Source organism: Canis aureus, chromosome 25 (assembly GCF_053574225.1).
Source record: "Canis aureus isolate CA01 chromosome 25, VMU_Caureus_v.1.0, whole genome shotgun sequence".
In the NCBI taxonomy this organism is placed as follows: domain Eukaryota; kingdom Metazoa; phylum Chordata; class Mammalia; order Carnivora; family Canidae; genus Canis; species Canis aureus.
Window position 1 is genome coordinate 37,818,234 of NC_135635.1, and position 22,931 is coordinate 37,841,164.

Sequence of the window (22,931 nt, forward strand, 5' to 3'; positions counted from 1 at the left end):
TACAGAATAACCCCCAGTGCAGAACACTCTCTTTAAAAGACAATGAGAGGGACGCCTGGGTGGCTTAGCAGTTGAGTGTCTGCCTTCGGCTTAGGGCATGATTCTGGAGTTCTGGATCGAGTCTCACATCAGGCTCCCTACATAGGCAGAGGGGGAAGCAGGCTCTTTGAGGGGAGCCTGATGTGGGACTTGATCCTGGGACTCTGGGATCAGGTCTTGAACCAAAGGCAGATGCTCAACTGCTGAGCCACCCAGGGGTCCCTCACTTAGCATGTTTTTAAGGTCAATTCATGCTGTAGCATGTATCAGAATTTCATTCCTTTTTATGGCTAAATAATATTCAATTATGTGGATATACCAATTTTGCTTATTCATTTATCTATCAATGGACAGTCTTACTGTCTTTTTTTTTTTAAGATTTTATTTATTTATTCATGAGAGACACAGAGAGAGGCAGAGACACAGGCAGAGGGAGAAGCGGGCTCCCTGCAGGGACCACTTAATTGTACACTTGAAAATGGTTGAAATGGTAAATTTTGTTATGCATATGTTCTACCACAATTTTGCAAAATGTTAAAAAAAAAGAAGTGAGAGATATCTTAACCTATTTACCACACCTGCACTTTGGTGTGAAGGTCACAGACACTGCTTTGATCTATTTATGAAGAAAGGGTGACAAAAAAACACAGACATTATCAGACAATAAGTACCTCCAGAGTGAAACAATTCTGCTACCATCCCCCTCTGTTTCCAGGCATTTCTTTGAAACTTCTAACATATTTCAGATTTCCTCATAAGGAAAATACCCAATTCAACAAGTCATAACTTATTTTATGACATATACTTCATGCATTTCATATCTTGGGAGACAGAAGAATAAAGCAAGTTATTTTGGTTCTAGGCTTTATTTTGAGCAACAAGGAGAATTAAAGTGGAAAAGAAGAAAAACTAAAATTAAGTGATTCATACTACGTTAAAGGAACTCCCACACAGATTTTCTCATTTAATATCATAAGAACACTGGAAAGAATTTTCTCTACTTTACACGTGAGAAACTTGAGAGTCAAAGAGGTTAAGAAAATTTCTCGAGTTCACATAGCTAGTGCACAAGGTAGTAAAAACAAACTCATGACTATCTGAAAGAAATTAAAAAAAGTCCTTTCTGTTACTTTAAAATATGGGGGAAAGTAACCATGTTACTGTAATGTCTGTATTGCAGTATCCAAAGAAGGAAGCCCTAAGTATATTTAGATATAAATCCTAAAAACAAGAAAAGCCAATATCAAAAGTTCAGGAGGAAGACTGGGACAGTCCCAAAGTCATAAACTCTGATAGAGAGTTAAGTATGGGTTAAGGCTGAATGAGAGGTTGTTAAAACAAGAGTCCGATGATATAATCTCACATCATGATAATGAAGAAAGATGTTACAGGGTGAGGAGCATCGTGATAGATTTAAAGAAACCAAAGTATTTTCCAGAGAACTCTCTGGTCAACATACATTTTAAAATAACAAACCAACAACTATAACAAACAAATGCTAAGAGAAGAGAGGGAGCAGAAGGGCACTGGTTTCTGGGGCAGTGGAGTGGGCCTAAAAAATAAACTAAACAAAAACAAATGCTAATATCCTAAATGAACTGAGCCTAATAGAAAAATCTGACAACAAAAATCAAGAAGTTAAATATATCTAAAGATCTAAAGATAAATTCAAAGGACAAGAGAAACAATAGAGTAGATGTCATAAAAAACTAAAAAAGTAATGGAGTGATTCAATTTTAATTTTGTTATTAATTATTTTTAAAGATTTTATTTATTTGAGAGAAAGTAAGAGAGAGAGCACAAGTGGTGGGAGGGAGAGGGAGAAAGAAGCAAACTCCCCTGAGCAAGGCTGGATCCCAGAACAGTGGGATCATGAACTAAGCCAAAAGCAGACACTTAACTGACTGAGCCACCAGGCACCCCATCAATTTTCTTATTATTCTCTCAAAAATAAAATAAATATTTAAGTCCAGGAAAGAAAAAAGAGATAATAAGTGAGCATCTCACTACTTTTTAAATATATTTAAATCCCAAGAATCCTATAATGTACATTCCAGATTTCAACTTCAAATAATTTTTTAAACATGAACAGAAAAGGCATCAAAAACAAAAACAAAAGAAAAAGAATAGAAAATCCACAGAAGGCAATTAATAGGAAGTGTTGTCTTGTTTTTCAGCATGCACAAGATGTATCAGGAAGCCAACAAGTACAATATTTCTATACGTGGCTGATATAGTTTAAAATCTGGCTCTGAATTTAAAAAAAAAAAAATGTAGCTCTGCCAGATTTGTAGACTTACATTTGTCACTAACTCTTGTTCATTAACCACTCATTCATCAGTAAATGGAGATGTTGAATCCTGTTTCATAGGATATGCTGTGAAAATTGAGAATAATATACATAAAATACCTGGCACATGGTCGGTGCTCCATATATATTAGTTTCCTATTCATTATTATTATTATTATTTATTATTATTATTATTATTATTATATTTTGATGTAACTGAACTAAGAAGTGGGCTACATTTATGTATCCTACTGACAGATAACTATTTAACAGCATGAGAGAGATACTTTCCCATACCTTTATAGCCTCTGGCATATAACAAACTAATTCTCTAGCAGTATTCTCTACCAGTGGAATGCCAATTTGAAAACTTTCTATTTTATAGTGAAAGGGAATAAAGGGGAAAGGAGGGAAAATGAGTGGGAAATATCAGAGAGGGTGATGGAACATGAGAGACTCCTAACTCTGGGAAACGAACAAGGGGTGGTGGAAAGGGAGGTGGGCGGGGGGTTGGGGTGACTGGGTGACGGGCACTGAGGGGGGCACTTGATGGGATGAGCACTGGATTTTATGCTATATGTTGGCAAATTGAACTCCAATAAAAAGAAATAAAAAAAAGAAAACTTTCTATTTTAATAGACTCATATGCTCTTTTGGTAGCTGTTTAGTCCTAAGTATGATACTAAGAATATCAAGCATACCTTAAAATAGTATGTAAATCTTGCCTTGAGAACCAAAGAATAACAATGCTAGTAACAAGAGGCTCAGGAGATCAGATATAAGTCAAGCTGGTTCTAATAGAATCTGACAAAAGCTGGAGGCAAGAAAAAGAATTAGACCAGAGAATCCAGAAAGACTCCACAGGAATGTCAGAAGGGGTCATAAGACCCCGTGATGAGAAAATAAACTGGTTTTGGCAATATAGCCAATCTAACTCTGTTCAGCTTACTCAACAGCAGAGGCAGGATTCAGGGAAAGTAAAGAAAGATAGAAAGACATTCCTCTAATACCCCTCCATTCCTTTGGGGGAGCACAGAGAAACAGAAATACCTACAAGCCCCAGATATTCTGTGCGTTAGCTCTTTTCCTCCTTAGCTTTCATTATCACCTGGCCTTATTTATAATAGACACTATACCACACTCCTCTGTGGTACAGTCTTACATTATGACTCACAACTCTGTTTATCAGTATTTGCCCTGCAATGTTTCAAGCTCTTTGCTCACTTCTGCTATTGACTTTGGTCAGCTCAAGTCTTCAGAGGCAACTGCAGCAGAGTGAGAATAGGAGTTGCTGCAAAAGACCCAGAAAGCGAGGCTATTATGATCAGATTCCATGAAACCAAGATTTCATATATCTAATGAATAGACCCCAATGCATTCTACCACCTAGTTTGGGGAAGGCATAAAAGAAAAGGAAGTCACAGGGACAGGCTGATTTGGAATTAGATTCTATGGAGAATTTCAAAGGAATTTCTCATTTGATAGAAAATAAGAAATCTAGATGCTGTAATCTTTTCTTAAAATAGGAAGTTGTAAAACTTAGGGACTTTATTTTCTCCTCAACAGCTTTAGAGTAGTTATCTCTCTGAATTTCTCCAAAGAATGTTAATATAGCTGAATTCCTTTTTTTTAAAACTGAAGAACAGTTTACACACAATGTCACATTAGCTTCAGATGTACAACATAGTGATTGGACAAATCTGGGCATGCTGTGCTACAAAAGTAATTAGCATTTGTCACTATACAATGTTATAATAGCTTAATTCTTAACAAACTGTTCTCTATGACTTGATTCTACCAAAAAAGAGTACATAAAACAGTATCAACACACAAAAATCAGCATGCAATTAGCACTAAAAACCTAATTAGAATTTATTTTCTTTGAATATGTTATTTACATTGACAAGTTAGAATTTGATTTTTGTATTCAGGATGTCAATTCCTTATATTACCTTGAGATGCTCTAGGATTAATAAAGAGCTCTCCTCCAGGAGACTGCTGGGTGGACAGGAAGGATCTGAGAAGCTTACAGGAAGTGGAGCCCGCCAACTTAGCCCTGCAAGGGGGTTAAGATCTCTCTCTCTCTCACACATACACACACACACACACACACACACACACACAGACGATCATCATGCACACTTTCCTTTCTTCTTTCCCAACTTTCTGGAATTTCTTCCTCCTCATGCCTCTCCCTCACCCCCCATCTCAATTGCTTCCTAGTCTAGAACTTGCTGGATTCCAAAGAATGGAGGGAAATTATTAAAAGACATTTAAGCCCTTACCACAGTCTCTTTGTCCCCAAGATATCTCTCTTCCCCTCCTTCCCAAATTCCACCAGCTGTTGTGCAAGAATCTGCTGTCTCCTTGTTGTTGGACTCCAATATTTCTAGATCTAATGCTTTCTTTTAATTAGACCTGTATTTCAGGCCTAATTCCTATGTGTAATACTCACCACCCTTCCATTTCCGGCACACACATGTACACACATTCCAGAGTATGCAAACATCTAGGTTTCCACACATGAAGATTGCTGGGTCAGGCAGAGAAAGGGTAAGGACTAGGAAGAAGGAAGGAAGCAGGGGTAGAGGAGGAAAGAAAGGAAAGAACAAGGAGAGAGAAAGGGAGAGAAAGAGAAGAATGTTCCTTTTGTTCCTCAAAAGAGAACACACGATACTTTGGAATACCATTCACCAACATAACCTACATTTGCTAAATGTTTGCATTTACCATTTCTTGGTTGTCTGTGAACATAAGGAGATGTGAGTCTTCAGCTAAGCAGAATTCCAGACTAGAATTCCAGTCTTTTTTCTCCACTGAGAAGTAATAACAATGGTTACCATACCTCATCCAGAGGTCAGGGCAACTATAACAACTGGTACACGTGTTGCACTTGGAACCTAGAAAGGAAGAGGACTGGTCACATCTTTATGCACCACTTAGTCTTGGAAATGAAATGGGAGGTAAACAGCTTATGGCAGCCCCATAGTCTTCCCTGCCCCAGCACCTTTCAGACTAAAGTTTAGAGAAAGGCACAACAATTCATGGCCTCAAATTAAAAACTTCATAATGAAAAAAAAAAACTTCATAATGGGGACACCTAGTGGCTCAGCAGTTGGGCGTCTGCCTTTGGCTCAGGGTGTGATCCTGGAGTCCTGGGATCGAGTCCCACGTCGGGCTCCCTGCAGTGGGCCTGCTTTTCTCCCTCTGCCTGTGTGTCTGCCTCTCTTTGTGTGTCCCTCGTGAATAAATAAATAAAATATTTAAAAATAAATAAATAGTAAAAATAAAAACTTCATAATGTCCAACTTTATCACTACTGTACATTCCACTACACAAGCATGTGACTATGACTAAAGCAGTAAGGAAACGGACACAACGAGGCTGAGGACCATGGACAGAGCACATCACTAGTGCTAGGTCTTTACACACATATGCTATATACCTACCAGATAAGATAATCAAGCATCTGCATTGTATGTGTCAGCCCACTGTCTATGTAGGTCAGTGCACATACTACATAACTGCATAGATTCATTACTGAAATCAGGGAGAATTTTCCAGAATGTCCAACCTCAACCTGATACCCTGTGATAATGCAAAAGAAAAAGACAGAAACTAGAAAAAGCAAACTTAACTAGAGTGAAAGATAGGTGTTTTATCTTTTATCACAAATGTGATTATCTGCCATCACTAGATATTAAATAAAAGACTTATAGCAGAAAGAATTTATCAAACAAAAACTCTCCAACAGAGAAGGATATTAGATGCTAAAGTCAAAGTGATGCAATTTCTTCACGGGGCTCCTTTAAATACAGAACATTCTCATTCCTTTAAAATGGCTGGATTGTATCTTTTAAAAAGGAGGGGGCACCTGAGGGGTTCAGTTTGTTAAGTGTCTGCCTTCGGCTCAGGTCATGATCCCAGGGTCCTGGGATGAGCCCTGCTTCTTCGGGCTCCCTGCTCAGCCACGAAATACATTTGTATAAACTCCTCATAGGCACAATTCCACAACAGGCAAGTATGAGCCATTATATCAAATAAGCATAGGTGTGGATAAATGACTGCATAATAGAGTATATACCTAATGTAGATTTGGGAGTTAAAAGGTAGTGAAGGCAGTCCTTTTTGAAAATGTCAAAATTAGACAACTTTTCTATGGCTTGGCATGGGACCAATATAGGGTACTGGAGATCAAGTTACAAAGTTGACACCTTATAGATTTGTGCTTTTTCCACACAACTGTGACATTACCCAGGCTGAATGAAAAATTCCCAACTTCCTTGGAGTTTCTTTTGTCAAAGGACTTGGGTCAAGGTAGAGGTCCTAGGGCTGAACTCTTAGAGTCCAAATGAATAAAGTCTGTATAACAATCATCTGTTACTAACAATTATTTCCAGATAACATAAACTTAAGTCAGGACTCTGGATTGTGAAATAATAAACTGAGTGCTTTTTGGATCATCATATTTAATGACCTAGAAGAATTAAATTTAGAAAATTTCACTTTTTTTTTTTTTTTAGGAAATTTCACTTTAGACAATATGAAAGTACTCTAATTGGAAAAAATCAGAATATATTTTTATATATCTATATATGAAAAGCTAAACATAAATAATACACAAATAATGCAATTATAATTTGATTATCATGATAAATATGATAGTAAATAGAAAAGTGTTTAGGACATAATATAATTAAAAAGCAATATACAAAATTATAAGCATATAATGATCAGAACTATACCCAGCCTTACTTTAAAAAGAAAGTGGGGAAGATTTTAGAGGACTTTATATTCTTTGTTAAAATAATACTTACACAAATGCATGTAGTCAAAGCCCAGGAGACTATACCCAGGAAATGTGTACAAGTGGTGAGTTATTTTGTTGGCATTATTTTTCTTTTTTTAAAAGGTTTTATTTTCTTATTCATAAGAGACACAGAGAGAGAGAGGCAGAGACAGAGGCAGAGGGAGAAGCAGGCTCCATGCAGGGAGTCTGATGTGGGGCTCGATCGTGAGACCACGGGATCACAACTCCAGCCAAAGGCAGATGCTCAACTGCAGAGCCACCCAGGCGTCCCTATTGGCATTATTTTTCAATTTTCAAATTTTCTGTTATGTTTTATTGCTCTTATAACACAATATAAGTAAAATAGGGATATTTGGTTGGTTCAGTCAGAAGAGCATGTGACTCTTGATGTCAGGGTCATGAGTGCAAGCCTGCAAGCCCCACATTGAGTGTAGAGATTACTTAAATGAATAAGCTTTTTTAAAAAATAGGCAAAATAAAAGATTTTGATTTAAGTTAGTACTTACCCTGGCAGAGAATCCACTGAACAAGCAGGAAACACACAAGAATAGTGCTCAGAAATCCCAAAGCTATTGCCACATGGCGTGAGAGAGGGGACCTGCCAGAAGAAACTGCAAGAACAGAATCCAAAATAAAATTCTGAGTTACAGTAAAAGTTAGAATAAAAGTTGAAGGAAGGCAGCCCTGGTGGCGCAGCGGTTTAGTGCTGCCTGCAGCCTGGGGTGTGATCCTGGAGACCCAGGATGGAGTCCCACATCGGGCTTCCTGCATGGGGCCTGCTTCTTTCTCTGCCTTTGTCTCTGCCTCTCTCTCGCTCTCTCTGAATGAATAAATAAATAAATCTTAAAAAAAAAAAAAAAAGTTGAAGGGAAAGAAAAGGCAAAGGAAGGATATCTGGAGCCTTGCACAAATTTGGTCTAATGAGAACTGAGACCCAGGCCCTAAAATTTTCTTTGCTGGATATGAGGGACTTGCTCTCAAGTCTAGAATAACAACCCACATCTTTATCAAGGAACATCCTATGTTTATCAAGTTAAGAATACTTTTTCTTGGGGCACCTGGGTGACTCAGTCTGTTAAGCAGCCGACTGGATTTTGGCTCAGGTCATGAACTCAGGATCTTGGGATCAAGCCCCATGTCAGGCTCCCCACTCAGCAGGGAGTCTGACTCAGGATTCTTTCTCTCTCTCTGCCCCTCCCTCACTCTCTCTCTCATTAAATAAATAAATCTTTTAAAAATATACTTTTTTTCTTTTGAAGTTCTGACTTACACAGTTTCATGCTTTAGTGGTAAAAATATTAATTGGTACAATCTCTTTGAAGGACAATTTGGCAATGCCTGCAAAAATTGCAAAGGCATTTATCCTTTGATCCAGCAATTTCTCTTTGAGGATTTTTTCCTACAGATACCCATATGCAAAATATCATATTTATAAGGCAATTCATGGCAACAGTATTTGTAGGAGAAAATGTTATAGACCAGTCAAATACATTTTGATATAGCCATAAAGTGAATATGTAACTTCTAACAAAGGAATAAAGACATGCTTTTTTTTTTTTTTACAGATTCGGATTGATTTTCACGATAGGTAGTTCCGGGAAAGAAACATCCTGCAAAATTATGTACGCTAGTATCTCTGAAAGTAGACATAAGAATCTGATAGTGTTGTTTGCCTCTGCAGAGAGGAAATAGGTCACTGAAGACAAAAACAGGAGGGATTCTCGTTTTCTTTTGCACTTCTGAATTTTGAACCACGTGGGGTATTACCTATTCAAAATTTAAATAACTACAACTTAATTGAAAATAAAATAACTTATATCTCAGAAATACTTTATAAACTGTCATTGCTGAAAGAATAATGAGTTTTAGTTGATATGTTTAAGGATGGAACACTACTTCATATTAACTATGTTACATATAAGAATACTATTTTCCTTCATTTGGAAAATGGAAATTTTTCTTTTTTTTTTTTTTTTTTTTTTTTAAATTTTTCTTAATCCAAACTTATATTTCAAAATCACAGTGGTCTCACAGTCTGACAATGTAGGAGTTATGTGTAAAGAACAAAAGTGTATAAAGTAATAATTTAAGTGCTGGTTTTGACCCCTTTATTTGGTAATCTTTAATTTGGAAATTCTGACTATCTGGAGTCTCACTTGACTACTTAAATTTTAGATAAATTATACTGTAGACATGTGTGTATATCCATGAAGCATTCTAAACTTCTTCTTCTACAAGTGAGGGAGAGGTGGAGATAGAATCTTAAACTGGCTCCGTGCCCGCCACGGAGCTCGACAAGGGCTTCAATCCTATGATCCTAAGTCCAAATCAGGGTCAAACGCCTAATCAACTGAACCATGCAGGGCCACTTCCTTATATTTTTAAATTTATTTTAGCATTCTGAACTTTTTTTTTTAGGATTTTATTTATTTATTCATGAGAGACACAGAGAGAGAGGCAGAGGCAGTGACACAGGCAGAGGAAGAAGCAGGCTCCATGCAGGGAGCCCAACGTGGGACTTGATCCCTGGTCTCCAGGATCACACCCTGGGCTAAAGGCAGGCGCTAAACCACTGAGCCACCCAAGCTGCCGCATTCTGAACTTCTTAAAAGAAATTCATAGTGAGGGGCACCTGAGTGGCTTAGTTGGTTAAGTGTCTGACTCCTGATTTCTGACTCATGATCTCAGGGCCTCAGGATCAAGCCCCACGTTGGGCTCTGCACTCCATATGGAGTCTGCTTGTCCTTCTCCCTCTGCTCCTCCCCCAGCTCATGTTCTCTTTCTTCCTCTCTAAAATAAATAAATTAAATTAAATTAAAAAAAAAAGAGGGACGCCTGGGTAGCTCAGTGATGTGCTGATCTCAGGGTCCTGCGGTTGAGTCCTGAATCTGGCTCCCTGCTCAGCAGGGGAGTCTGCTTCTCTCCCACGCTCTCCCCCTGCCTCTCCCTGCCTTGGCTCATGCTCTCTCTCTCTTAAATAAATAAATAAAATCTTGTTTTAAAAAAAAAGAAATATACATATTAAAAGCCTCTTAGTAGAGTACATAAAGTACAGTTGACATAGACAGGCAAAAATAGATCAAAATAGTAAGAGTAATAATCATCACATTGTAAAATTATTAGTGATTTTTATTTTCTTATATCAGCTTTCATAGTTAACCTATTCTCTATAATAAACATGTAATAGTTTTGTGAAGAGATTTTTAATGTAATTTTAAAGCTCCTAGTCTATTTTCCTATTCCCAAGTAGAGCACCCTGGAAAGCTGGGGTGGAAATGAGCATCCTGGCAGTAAACAAGAATGTGCAAAGTGTACTGTATATAAATACAAAAAGCCTTTTGCCTAGAAATCAAAATAATTATATTCAAGTTCCAGCTTAGTACCAGCTGTGTGACCTTGCACTTATACTTTAGAATGTAGATTCCTCTGACTTAACATTTCTATTGCTTAGAAATTGGTACAGATATTATCCAAAAGAAAGAAATCTATATATAAATGAAAATACCCAGTGCCATACAATTTATAGTCATAAGAATAAAGCCAAATGTCCGCGTATACTGGAATGATATAGTAAATTATAGCAATGCTTTCAAAGAACAACACTAAAAATCATAATAATAAGAGTATGTAGCAAAAAGAGAGAAAGCTGATAAAGCCACACTGAAGAATATACTTTATGGGAGTTTATTGCCTAAGATATAAAATTAAATATTAATTTTGGCTCTTAAATTATGATCTGCCTGTCTTAGGAAGTGTTCTCTCAGAAGTCCACATAAAAATGTCTTTTTCATCCTCAAGTCTCCAAAAAATCACCAGGAACACTTATTTGTAGTACTCTTGATATCTTCTTCCCATTTCTAAAACACTCCAGTGCAATACTGTGAGAGGGAAACCTAGACAATATGAATCTGTTTCTTTTCTAACAAACTCTTACTATTATCCATTAGCAAAGTTATTGGTATCTTTTCTCCCCATTTCATAGTCTGAAAAAGAGAGATACTTAGAATTTAAACAGCCTTAGCTTGAGTTTCATAGAAGTGAATGGTTACAAAAGATTTTACCTGAGACCTAAGATCAGATCCTTGACCATATACCAGATTTTCATATTCCAAATCTGGACTCCAAACTAAACTAAATGTATTCCTTCAAAGTACCCTCAATTTGGGCAGCCCTGGTGGCGCAGCGGTTTAGCGCCGCCTGCAGCCTGGGGTGTGATCCTGGGGACCCGGGATCGAGTCTCACATCAGGCTTCCTGCATGGAGCCTGCTTCTCCCTCCACCTGTGTCTCTGCCTCTCTCTTCGCTCTCTCTGAATGAATGAATAAATAAATCTTTAAAAAACAAAACAAAGTACCCTCAATTTTTCTACATCCTGTACTCCAAACTTATTCTACCTCCCATTCATCCCCCACTATGCACAGTTTCGCACATGAACTTGATTAACTCACCTTTTGGCTGTGGTCTGTAGTCATTCTGGGCTTGGGGTTCAGTAGACCACTGCCATACAGAATAAATATCATTGTCAATCATCTTTATCTAATGTCATTCACATTCAGCTGAGAGAGTAAAATTACAGAAGTATGAAGAGACACGTCTGTGAGGAAACACAGACACAATGTCTAAACTGCTGGCAGGAAATTTAAAAGTTGTCAAGTTCTTTTTTTTTTTTTTAATGGTCCAGCATGATAAAAACAGAAGTAAATTTTCAGGAAATGACTCAAAATCTGGAGTTGATTAAGAAATTAATACTCTAAAATGTGATTTTTTTTTCCTCACTACACTCTCTCATAGATACTCATTAAATACATGTTAAATTGATTCCAATCTCACCTAATTCTATTCAGCAAGGAAAAGGTGCTCTAAAGTCCAGCAATTTCAATTAAGGAAACTGGAATAAAAATGACAGAGGTTCTTAGTTATGAATTTATCTCAAATTTTATATTTGCTTTGTTTCCTTTTCAGAAAATAGGTGCACGTCCAATGGGACCAATTTCATTGTTTCTTGGAGCTGTTAGTTGATGATATGTAAAACAAGAGAAATGGACTGTTGGGGCAGCCCGGGTGGCTCAGCGGTTTAGCGCCACCTTTCAGCCCAGGGCCTGATCCTGGACACCTGGGGTCAAGTCCCACGTCGGGCACCCTGAGTGGAGCCTGTGTCTCTGCCTCTCTCTCTCTCTCTGTCTCTCATGAATAAATAAATAAAATAAAAAAGAAAGAGAAAGAAAGAAAGAAAGAAAGAAAGAAAGAAAGAAAGAAAGAACGAACGGACTGTTGGCTGCTGTGGAAAGAAAGAAATGGACTGTTGGCTGCCTGTGCCTGGCAACATGGAGAAAATGAACTATTTCATATATATGGCTTGTGAATATGCTGTACCCCCATGTTCCCCCAAACATCTTCCCAATTGTGTTCTAATCTTTACACTTCACAGTGTCAGACATTCCACTATATTTTCTCTCCTTGGCCTCTCATTTTTATGTGCAAAGACACCTATCAGGGAAACAAATTAAATAAATACATACTAAAGTGTGAATAATGTATTTCTAAATAGGTGAACCGTTAATAAAAAATTAAAGTAAGGAAAAGAGAAACGAAATTAAAACTCTCCATAAGTTCAAGATAAGAAAGAGCTGAAAAACGGGGAGAGTATAGGAATAAAAGCTAGTATAGCTCTGGGGGGCTTGGCTAGCTCAGTTGGTAGGGCACATGACTCTTGATCTCAGAGTCATGAGCTTGAGCTCCACATTGGGCACAGAGGTCACTTTAAAAAATAATGATAATCATTAAAATATATATTAAAAAAAAAAACCTAATACAGTTCTGCTTCCCACCATAACAGAGTAAGACTGGACTTAACCTTTCAGCCAGAAAAAAACTATATATATGACAAAATGCATGAAATACACGAGGCAACTGTTTTCAGGCACAGAAATACACGCAGCACTGTGATCCCTAAGAAAACAGAACATGCAAAGGTGAGCACCAGGGTCACCTGGTGTTCTACCTAGGGCCATTCTCCAGCACAAAGTAGGAAAATGAATCCTAAATAGAACAGCAGTCTCACTAAGTTTCACTAAGCTGCTCACTAAGAGGCAGAGATGCAAGTTTTGAGCTGTTTGTGTGCCTGGAGTAAGCAGGGTAACTGACAAGAGGTGTCCAAAAACTAGATGGGACTTCGCCGTGGTCCTTTGCTAAGAGCTAGGCTGCACAGGCCAAGGACAGGCCCCTGAAAGCCCCTGTTGGGATGGCCCCCTGCAGGGCAGACAGCTGAATACAGACCAGAGGTGATACAATGCTGACCAGTATGCCCAGAGGAAAAAAAATAAGTAAAATCCAACAGAACCAAAAAGATCTACCAATAACTTAGCTGCCTCTAAGAACAAACTTTGATGCCCTTACAAAGAAGACAACAGGGGTTCTTGGGTAGCTCAGTCAGCTGGGCATCTGCCTTTGGCTGGGGGTCATGATCCCAGGGTCCTGGGATCTGAGCCCCACATCGGGATCCCTGCTCAGTGGTGAGCCTGCTCCTCCTTCTCCTGCTCCCCCTGCTTATGCATGCTCTCCATCAAATAAATAAATAGAATCTTTTTAAATTAAAAAAAAAAAGACAACATAAAATGTGGTCTATACAAAAAATGGGATCTTATTCAATCTTAAAAAGGAAGAAAATTGTGTCACACTCTACAACATGGAGGGACCTTGAAGATATTATGATAAATGAGGGATACCTGGGTGGCTCAGTGGCTAAGTGTCTGCCTTCAGCTCAGGTCGTGATCCAGGGGGCCCTGGGATCAAGTCCTGCATGAGGCTTCCTGCAGGGAGCCTACTTCTTCCTCTGCCTGTTTCTCTGCCTCTCTATGTCTCTCATGAATAAATAAATAAACAAATAAATAATCCTTTTTTAAAAAGATATTATGATAAAAGAAATAAGCCCATCACATGCAGGCACACACACCCATACACAAAAAGACATATACTCTGTGATTCCGCATATATGAGGTATCCAAAGCAGTCAATTCATAGAAACAGAAAATAGAATGGTGATTGCTGGAACTGGGGAGAGGGAGAAATGGGGAATTATTTAATGGTTATAGCTTCAGTGCTACAAGATGAGAAACTCCTGGAGCTATGTTTTATAACAAGGTGAATATACTTGTACCAGTCTGCTTAGGCAGCCGTAACAAAACACCTTAGACTAGTAGCTTAAACAACAGAAATTTATTTGCTCACATTTCTGGACACTGGAAGTTCAAGATGAAGCTGCTGGCAGGGTTGGTATCTGGTGAGAACTCCTCCGTTGGGCTGCAGTGGCCTTCTCACCATGGTGCTCCGTAGCCTTTCCTCAGCGCACTTTTGCAGGAAGAAAGGGAGCCTGCACACTCTCTGGTGGCTCTTCTTATAAGGGCACTAATTCTATCAGATCAGGACCCCACCATAATGACCTCATTAACTTTAGTTACTTTCTTCTGTTAGGAGTTAGTTAGTTGGACAGGTAGTCAGGGCTAGGGTCTCCAATAAGAAAATATGGACAGGACAGCTGAAATAAAATAGCACTGATGTCTTGTTCTGCAGCTTAGAAACACACTAGCATTCTGCTTTGCAGCCTTTGCAGAAATGAGTTCTGCAAAATGTCCTAAAATAAGACAACCACAAAAGCATTTGTCAATATCACAGGCAAGAAGCAGTTAAGACCTAAGTCCCCAGATACCCGCAAAAAAAAGACCATCAGCGCAGAGACAGTAACCTAACCTTACAGGGAGACAGATACCTGACCAAAGCTCTGACTGGCATGACTCAGCACACCCTGATCGCTTAAGAAAGTTTTGCTTAAAAGAGCTCATAAAAACCCCTAAACTTAGAAACTCTGGGGGCAACCCGCTTGGCCCCCCTCCCTCTCTGGGAGCTTTATACTCTTGCTCATAAACTTTATTCTGCTGCCCATCACTCTTCATTCTTCAAAGCGGCATAACCAAGAACCTGGGCACTCAGGGGACGAAATTCTTGTACCACTTTAAGACCCCATCACAGGGGTACCTGGGTGGCTCAGTGGTTGAGGGTCTGCTTTTGGCTCAGGTCTGATCCCGGGATCCTGGGATCGAGTCCCACATTGGGCTCTCCTCAGGCAGCCTTCTTCTCCCTCTGCCTGTGTCTATGCCTCTCTCTCTGTGTCTCTCATGAATAAATAAATATAATATTTTAAAAATAAATAAATAAATAAATAAATAAATAAATACCCTATCATAAAATAAATAAAGCCACACTGGAAGTTAAGCTTTCAACATATGACTTTGGGGAGGGAAGGGGACACAAATATTAAGTCCATAACAATATTTAACACTACTTAGCAGTATACTTAAAAACAGTTAAGACGGGGGTGGGGGACAGTTAAGATGGGCTGAAGAAGGGCAGCCCCAGTGGCCCAGTGGTTTAGCACCACCTTCAGCCCAGGGCGTGATCCTGGAGCCCGGGGTCGAGTCCCACGTCAGGCTCCCTCCATTGAGCCTGCTTCTCCCACTGCCTGTGTCTCTGCCTCTCTCTCTCTCTCTGTGTCTCTCATGGATAAATAAATTAAATCTTAAAAAAAAAAAAAAAAAAAAGATGACCTGAAGAAGAAGGAAGAGGACGAGACGGAGGCAGTGGTGGCAGCATAAGAACTAGAACTCTTTGAGGAAATGACTAAATCTAGGGTCAGGGCACAGAAAATCCAAGAAGAGCCTGGGCACCTTGTACTGCTAGAAAATGAGGAAGTACTCAAAAACTAAAACAAAACAAAAGATGAGGACATGTCAGAAGGACACAGGAACCAATTTGACAAAGTTCCCATTGGCTAAAAATGAAACAATTAGAGCAACAAAATAAATAATAGTATTGGATTACAACTCAGGAATTTTTAAAAAGCTATGAATTCCATACTGACTTTTATCTGCAGCATTTTTAATTAAAATTGCGTATACTAAAAAAAATTTTTTAATTAAAAAATAAAAAATAAATAAAAATAAAATAAAATTTTAAAAAGCAAAGTTTGTTTAAAAAAAAAAATTGTGTTGGGATCCCTGGGTGGCACAGCAGTTTAGCGCCTGCCTTTGGCCCAGGGCGCCATCCTGGAGACCCAGGATCGAATCCCACATCAGGCTCCCGGTGCATGGAGCCTGCTTCTCCCTCTGCCTGTGTCTCTGCCTCTCTCTCTCTCTGACTATCATAAATAAATTAATTAAAAAAATAAAAAAATTTAAAAAATAAAAATAAAAATAAATTGTGTATACTGGACGCCTGGGTGGCTCAGCAGTTGAGCGTCTGCCTTTGGCCTAGGGCGTGAACCTGGAAATCCGGGAGTCCCACATCGGGCTCCCTGCATGGAGCCTGCTTCTCCCTCTGCCTGTGTCTCTGCCTCTCTCTCTGTGTTTCTCATGAATAAATAAGTAAAATCTTTTTTTAAAAAAAAAGCTTTAAAAAATTGTGTATATTTATTACTCAGCCATCAAAAAGAATGATATATTACCATTTACAAAGACATGGAGGGACTAGAGGATATTATGCTAGATGAATTAAGTCAGTCAAAGACAAATACCATATGATTTCACTCATACGTGGAATTTAAGAAACAAAACACATGATCATTGGGAAAGAAAAATAAAATAAGAGTAAAACAGAGTGGGACGCAAACCATTAGAGATTCTTAACAATAGGGAACAAGCTGAGGGGTTGCCAGTGGGGAGAATGGTGGGGGTGGGGTAACTGAGTGATGGGCATTGAGGAGGACACGTGATGTGATGAGCACTGAGTGTTATATGCATCTGAGGAATCACTAAATTCTACCTCTGAATCTAATAATACACTACATGTTAATTAAATTGAAAAAAATTGTATATATTTAAGGTATATAATGTGGAATTTTTGATATAAGTGCACATGGTGAAATGATTACCACAATGTAATTAATATATTCAACACTTCCAACAGTTACCATTTGTGTTGGGGGGGTGAAAATACTTGAAATCTACTCTCAGCAAATTTTAAATATACATTTATTTTTTCTTTTAAGTAGGCTCCTACACCCAACAGTGGGCTTGAACTCACAACCCCAAGATCAAGAGTCACATGCTCTACAGACTGAGCCAGCCAGGTGCCCCTCAAGTATATATCATTTTCTAATAGCTTTATTGAGATATAATTAGCATACATGCATGTACCAGTGAAGCCATCACCACAATCAAGAAAATAAATGTATCTGTCACCAACAAATGTTACTTTATACTCTGTACTACTGCCTTTCTGGGCCTACCATTCACCTTTCTCTAGGCATCCACTGATTTGCCTTTTATCACTGTAGATTAGTTTGTATCTTTCCCAAGTTTGCCATAAAAGGAGCCTCATGCATGTTGTAGTGTAGTGTATATCAATAATTCATTCCTTTCTATTGCTGAATATATTCCACTCTATGGAGAGACTGGTTTGTTTATCCATTCTCCTGTTAACATATTATTAACTATAGTCACTGTGCTGTATGTCTATTAGGATTCCGGAGCTTATTCAGCTTTTCACTGAAAGTTTATATCCTTTGATCAGTATCTCCCCTTTTCCCCCCCACCACTAGCCTCTGACAATGACCTCTCTACTCTGTTTCTGTGAACTCAACACTTTTCTCTTTTCTTAGACTCCATAGTGAGATCACGCAAAATTTGTCTTTCTGGTCTGGCTTATTTCACATAGACAATGTCCTCTTGTTTCATCTATGTTGTTGCAAATAGAAGGATTTCTTTCTTTTTTTAAGGCTGAATAATTTCCCGTTATATATTGTGGAGGCCGAGAAAAATCAAGGCCATTCCACCTCAAGTTTAGCATTAGCACAAGTACAGCCATCTTAGGCCCCTGTGAATAGGAGGAATAAGAGCTGAACTTTACAGGAAAAACTGCAGAATGTCCTTGCCAGGGAATCCCACATCCGAAAGACAACAGAGCCTAGCCCGCGCGGGGCAGAAAATCCCATATTAGAATGAGAACAGAGCTCAATGCCCTTAAGCCCCATATCAGAATGTACACAGACTTGAGAAATTCCTCCACCCCTTCTGGAGGTCCCCTAGACCAGCCCATAAGAAACCCAGCTGTAACCCACTTCGGGGTCCAAGTCCCTGCTCCGCTGTGTCGGGTGTACCCGGGCCGGAGCTCGGGCTTGCAAATCAACCCTCGGGCGCTTGCATCGCTGTCGGCTCCTTGGTGGTTTCTCGGATTCGCAATCTTGGGCACAACATACATTTGTATACATACACGCACCTATATGTATATCCTATATGTATATATATCAAGCACAACCTTTTACGTATAAACAGTTGATCATGTAAACCACCAGTAGTAAGTCTTATTGATATCACGTACCCTCAATGCGGTGCAATAAGAAAGATAACTAATTACTGTGGGGTATTTTACCAAAACCCATAATCTCAGTCTAAAAATGAAAAAAAAAAAAAATCAGGAAACTGTAAATTGAAAAGTATTCTACTAAATATCTGACTAGTACTCTCTAACCATGTCAAGGTCATGAACAATAAGAACATGCTGAGGAACTACCACAGACCAGAGAGGATCAAGAAAACATGAGCAAGATGGTGTCCAAGGTCCCGGAACAGAAAAAGAACATGAGTGAAAAACCGGTGAAATTCAAAGAAACCCTGCAGCTCACTAGTCATGGCGGAGCAGTCATTGATTCTTCCTTCTGATGCCGGTGCGGGCGTTACCTAAGACGCCGACATCCGGAGAAACGGCCTCCGCCTCGGGGCACCGGGGCTCTCCGGCCTGCGCCGCCCTAGACGCGGCGCCTGAGGAAATTCGTCTCCAGAGTTTGCGCCGTGGATTCCGCGCCGCCTTCGCCAGACCTCCTCACACGGGGTTTTTCCGAGTTACGGAAGCGCCGGGACGTTCATATTGTCGGCGTGTGGAGGTTTTCTGTCCACCTCCCATCTCCTCCTAAGCGAGAGCCCTCGGAACCTGAGTAGCCGAGGGGTAACGAAACCAGGCTTCCGGGACGCCGAGGTCTGCAGGCCCCGGTCCGCGGCCCGAGGCTCCTGCGTCAGGGGCAGGCAGGCCCGAGCGCGTTGGAGCGCGGCCTCGCCGCCGGCCAGGATGCCCACCCGCGGTCACGCTCTGTGGTTCGTGGTTCGCACGACGAGGAGCCTCGGGCTTTCCACCGTGTGCCTCAGGGGCTTTCGAGCGTTTGCCACTTGCTGCCTCCCCACTGCACGCTGCTTGTAAAACGCTTAAGCCGCCTTCTGAGAGACCTTCTCGGTGTTTCCCAGTGGTTGCCTGTGAATAGGCTGGGCCACCAGCGAACAGGGCTTCTCAGAAGTGTTCTAGACATTCATCTTTTTATTTTAGTTTTCAAAGATTGTATCTATTCATGAGAGACACAGAGAGAGGCAGAGACACAGGCAGAGGGAGGAGCAGGCTCCTAGCAGGGAGCCCCACGTAGGGCTCGATCCCAGGACGCCGGGATCACGCCCTGGGCCCAAGGCAGAGGCTCGACCACTGAGCCACCCGGGCGTCCCTGTTCTAAACATTTAAAAGACTGGCTGGGGAGCTTCAGTCTCCAGGGTTGATAACCATTATTTTGGCTGTTTATATAGGCTTTCGGGGGTTCACATCCTAGTTTATAGCTGTGAGGTTGAGGCAGTGAGGTTTGCTTGCTGTAATAAACGCCAGAGCAAGCAGAAAAAAAAAAAAAATTAGAAGAAATGAGGCGATGGGTATGAAAAAAATTCCATGTACTACCTTCGAAACTCTTCTATAAAGCTTATGTTATTCTCATATAAAAAACTTTATTTAAAGAAAGACAACATAATGCAGACTCCCTGTAATGTAATATATTTAATCTCCAGCCTACAATAAAAAAGAATTACAATGCATAGAAATAAAAAAATGTGGGCCACAGCCCAGAGGTAAGTAAGCAACTAGAAAAGAAACTTAAGATGACATACATGTTGGAATCAGCAAACAAGGACATTAACAGCTATAAATGTGCTTATATACAAGAGGAAAATATAGTCATAATGAGTAAGAAGATGAAGAATCCTAGGAGAGAAATTATTTTAAAAAATCAAGTAAAAATTTTAATCAAAAAAGAATAATATCCAGAATTTTTAAAACTAAAATTAAAAAACCCCAAAAATAAAAATTTTAAAAAATTTAAAAATAAAAACCCAACTGAATGGGATTAACAACAAACTGGAGAGGATAGAAGAAAAGGTCAATGGAATGTGAAGATAGATTGCTAGAAATTATCCAATATAAAGAAGAGAAAAAGTTAATAAACAGAGCCTCTGTGATCTGTAGGAATTGTCCTACAGGACAATTATCAAGTGCTTATAAGTGAAGCCCCAGAAACATAAGAGCAAAATAATGGAGAAAGAAAAGAATTTGAAGAATTAATGATCAAATATTTCCCAAATTTAGTGCAAAATGTACAGATATGAGAAATTCAGTGAACCCCATTCAGGATAAATATAAGGAAAATCATACCTAAAAACATCATAACAAAACTGCTAAAAACCAGATAAAGAGAAAATATTGCAAGCAGCCAGAGAAAAACAACATATTAACAGAGGGAGACAATGACATGAATGATAGCTGAAGTCTCATCAGAAACCAAGAGGAAGAAAGACAACTGAAAACCGTTTTTTTAAAAGGCAAAATTATAATACTATTGGTTCAGCCACTATGGAAAACAACATGGAAGTTCCTCAAAAAACTAAAAATAGAACTACTATATGATCCAGCAATTCCACTTCTGGGTCTACAGCTAAAGGAAATTAAATCACAATGTCAAAGAGGTATCTGCGCCCCCTTGTTCACTACAGCATTATTCACAATAGTCAAGACATGGGAATAACCTGTGTGCTCATCAGTGGATTAATGGATAAAGAAAATGTGGTATACAGATATAATGGAATATTATTAACCCACAAAGATGAAGGAAATCCTGCCATTTGTGACACCATGGATGGAACTCAAGGGCATTAGGCCAAGGGAAATAAGTCAGAGAAAAAGAAATGCTATATGATCTCATTTACATGTAAAATCTTAAAAAAAAAAACTCATATTAATAGAAAAAATGGTAGTTGCCAGGGGCTGAAGGGTGGGACAAATGAGGAGATATTGGTCAAAAGGTATAAACTTCCAGTTATAAGATGAATAAGTTCAGGACGCCTGGGTGGCTCAGTGGTTGAGCCTTGGGGCCAGGGCATGATCCTGGGGTCCCGGGATCGAGTCCCACATCGGGCTCCCTGCATGGAGCCTGCTTCTCTCTCTGCCTATGTCTCTGCCTCTCTGCGTGTGTGTCTCTCATGAATAAATAAATAAAATATTGAAAAAAAAAAGATGAATAAGTTCTGGGGATGCAATATACCACATGGTGATTGCAGTTAACAATGCTATATTAAAAAAAAAAACAAAACAATGCTATATTATATACCTGAAATTTGCTAAGAATAAATGTTAAACATTCTTACCACACACACACACACACACACACACACACACACAAAGGTAATTATATGTGGTGCTGAATGTAGCAACTAAACTTATGTGGTAATCATTTTACAAAATACACATATATCAAATCATCACACTCTATACCTTAAATTTACAAAATGCTATATGTCAATTATATTTCAATAAATCTGCTGTTTGGGGTAAATGATACTACCAATCCAAAATTCTGTATCTAGCAAACACACCCACCAAAAATAAAGAGGGAAAAAAAGACTTTTATTTAGAAAAAAAACATAGAATTGTCATTAGCAGTCCAGCACGATAAGAAATGCTAAAAGCAGCACTTCATACTGAAAAGAAATGTCACAAGATGAAAACATAGACCTACAAGACTGAAGAAGAAACAGAAAGAGTAAATACATAGGAACATATACAAGATGGTGTTTTTCTTAATTTCTCTAAAAGAAAAAACAAAGGAAAATATAACATACAAGACAACTATAAACAAATAGCAAAATGACAGACCTAGAGCCAACCATATCAATAACTGAATTCATCATAAATAGACTAAACACATCAAATAAATGGCAGATTGTAACACTAGGGAAAAAGGGAAAATGAACTATATGCTGTGTTATAACACATGCACTGCAGGTTGAAAGAAAGAGGTTGAAAGAAAGTACAGAAAAAGATACATACAAACAGTAAACAAAAAAACCTAAAGTGGTAATATTAGTTATTGTTGCTGTAGCAAATACCACAAACAGTGACTTAAAACAATGTACATTTATCCTTTCACAGTTCTGGGTGTCAAAAAATTTAAATGAAGATGTTAGAAGACTGCTTTCCTTCTGGAAGCTTCAGGGAAAAATTCATGTCCTTGATTTGTCCTGCTACTTTTTTTTTTAATGATTCTATTTGTTTGTCTGTTTGTTTGTTTGTTTGTTTTAGAGAGGGGGAGAGGGAGATGGAGACAGCATGAGCAGGGGGAGGGGCAAAGGGAGAAGGAGGGAGAGAATCTCCAGCAGACTCTGCACTGAGCACAGAGCCCGACATGGGGCTTGATTTTGTAACTGAAATCATGACCTGAGCCAAAACCAAGAGTTGGAGGCTTAACTGCAAAGCCACCTAGGCACCCCAATTTTCCTGCTGTTATAGGCTGCCTGAATTCCTTGGCTTGAAGCCACTTCCGCCATTTCAAAGTGCATCACCCCAATCTCTGTTTCTATCATTACATCACCTTTTTCTAACTTTTACTCTACTACCTTAGTGTGATTATACTGGATCTACCTGGATAATCCAACATAATCTCTAT

General features: G+C 39.0%; 1 protein-coding gene across 6 annotated transcripts in view; it reads right to left on the reverse strand.

Annotated features, from left to right (window-relative positions):
* KLRG1 (killer cell lectin like receptor G1) overlaps positions 1-22,931 on the reverse strand; it is a 44,565-nt gene that overhangs the window by 13,479 nt on the left and 8,155 nt on the right. The window contains exons 3-7 of one of the 6 annotated variants that reach the window (XM_077871138.1): positions 18,813-19,443; positions 14,366-14,768; positions 11,587-11,635; positions 7,646-7,750; positions 5,060-5,229 (exon numbers count right to left, since the gene is read on the reverse strand). In XM_077871138.1, the coding sequence (XP_077727264.1) occupies positions 5,060-5,229; positions 7,646-7,750; positions 11,587-11,635; positions 14,366-14,458 (417 nt within the window). In that variant the 5' untranslated portion in view covers positions 14,459-14,768; positions 18,813-19,443. Of the gene's footprint in view, positions 1-5,059; positions 5,230-5,778; positions 5,918-7,645; positions 7,751-11,586; positions 11,733-14,365; positions 14,769-18,812; positions 19,444-22,931 lie in introns of those variants that run through there. The other 5 variants (XM_077871139.1, XM_077871137.1, XM_077871140.1 and 2 more) reach the window with 5 other exon arrangements.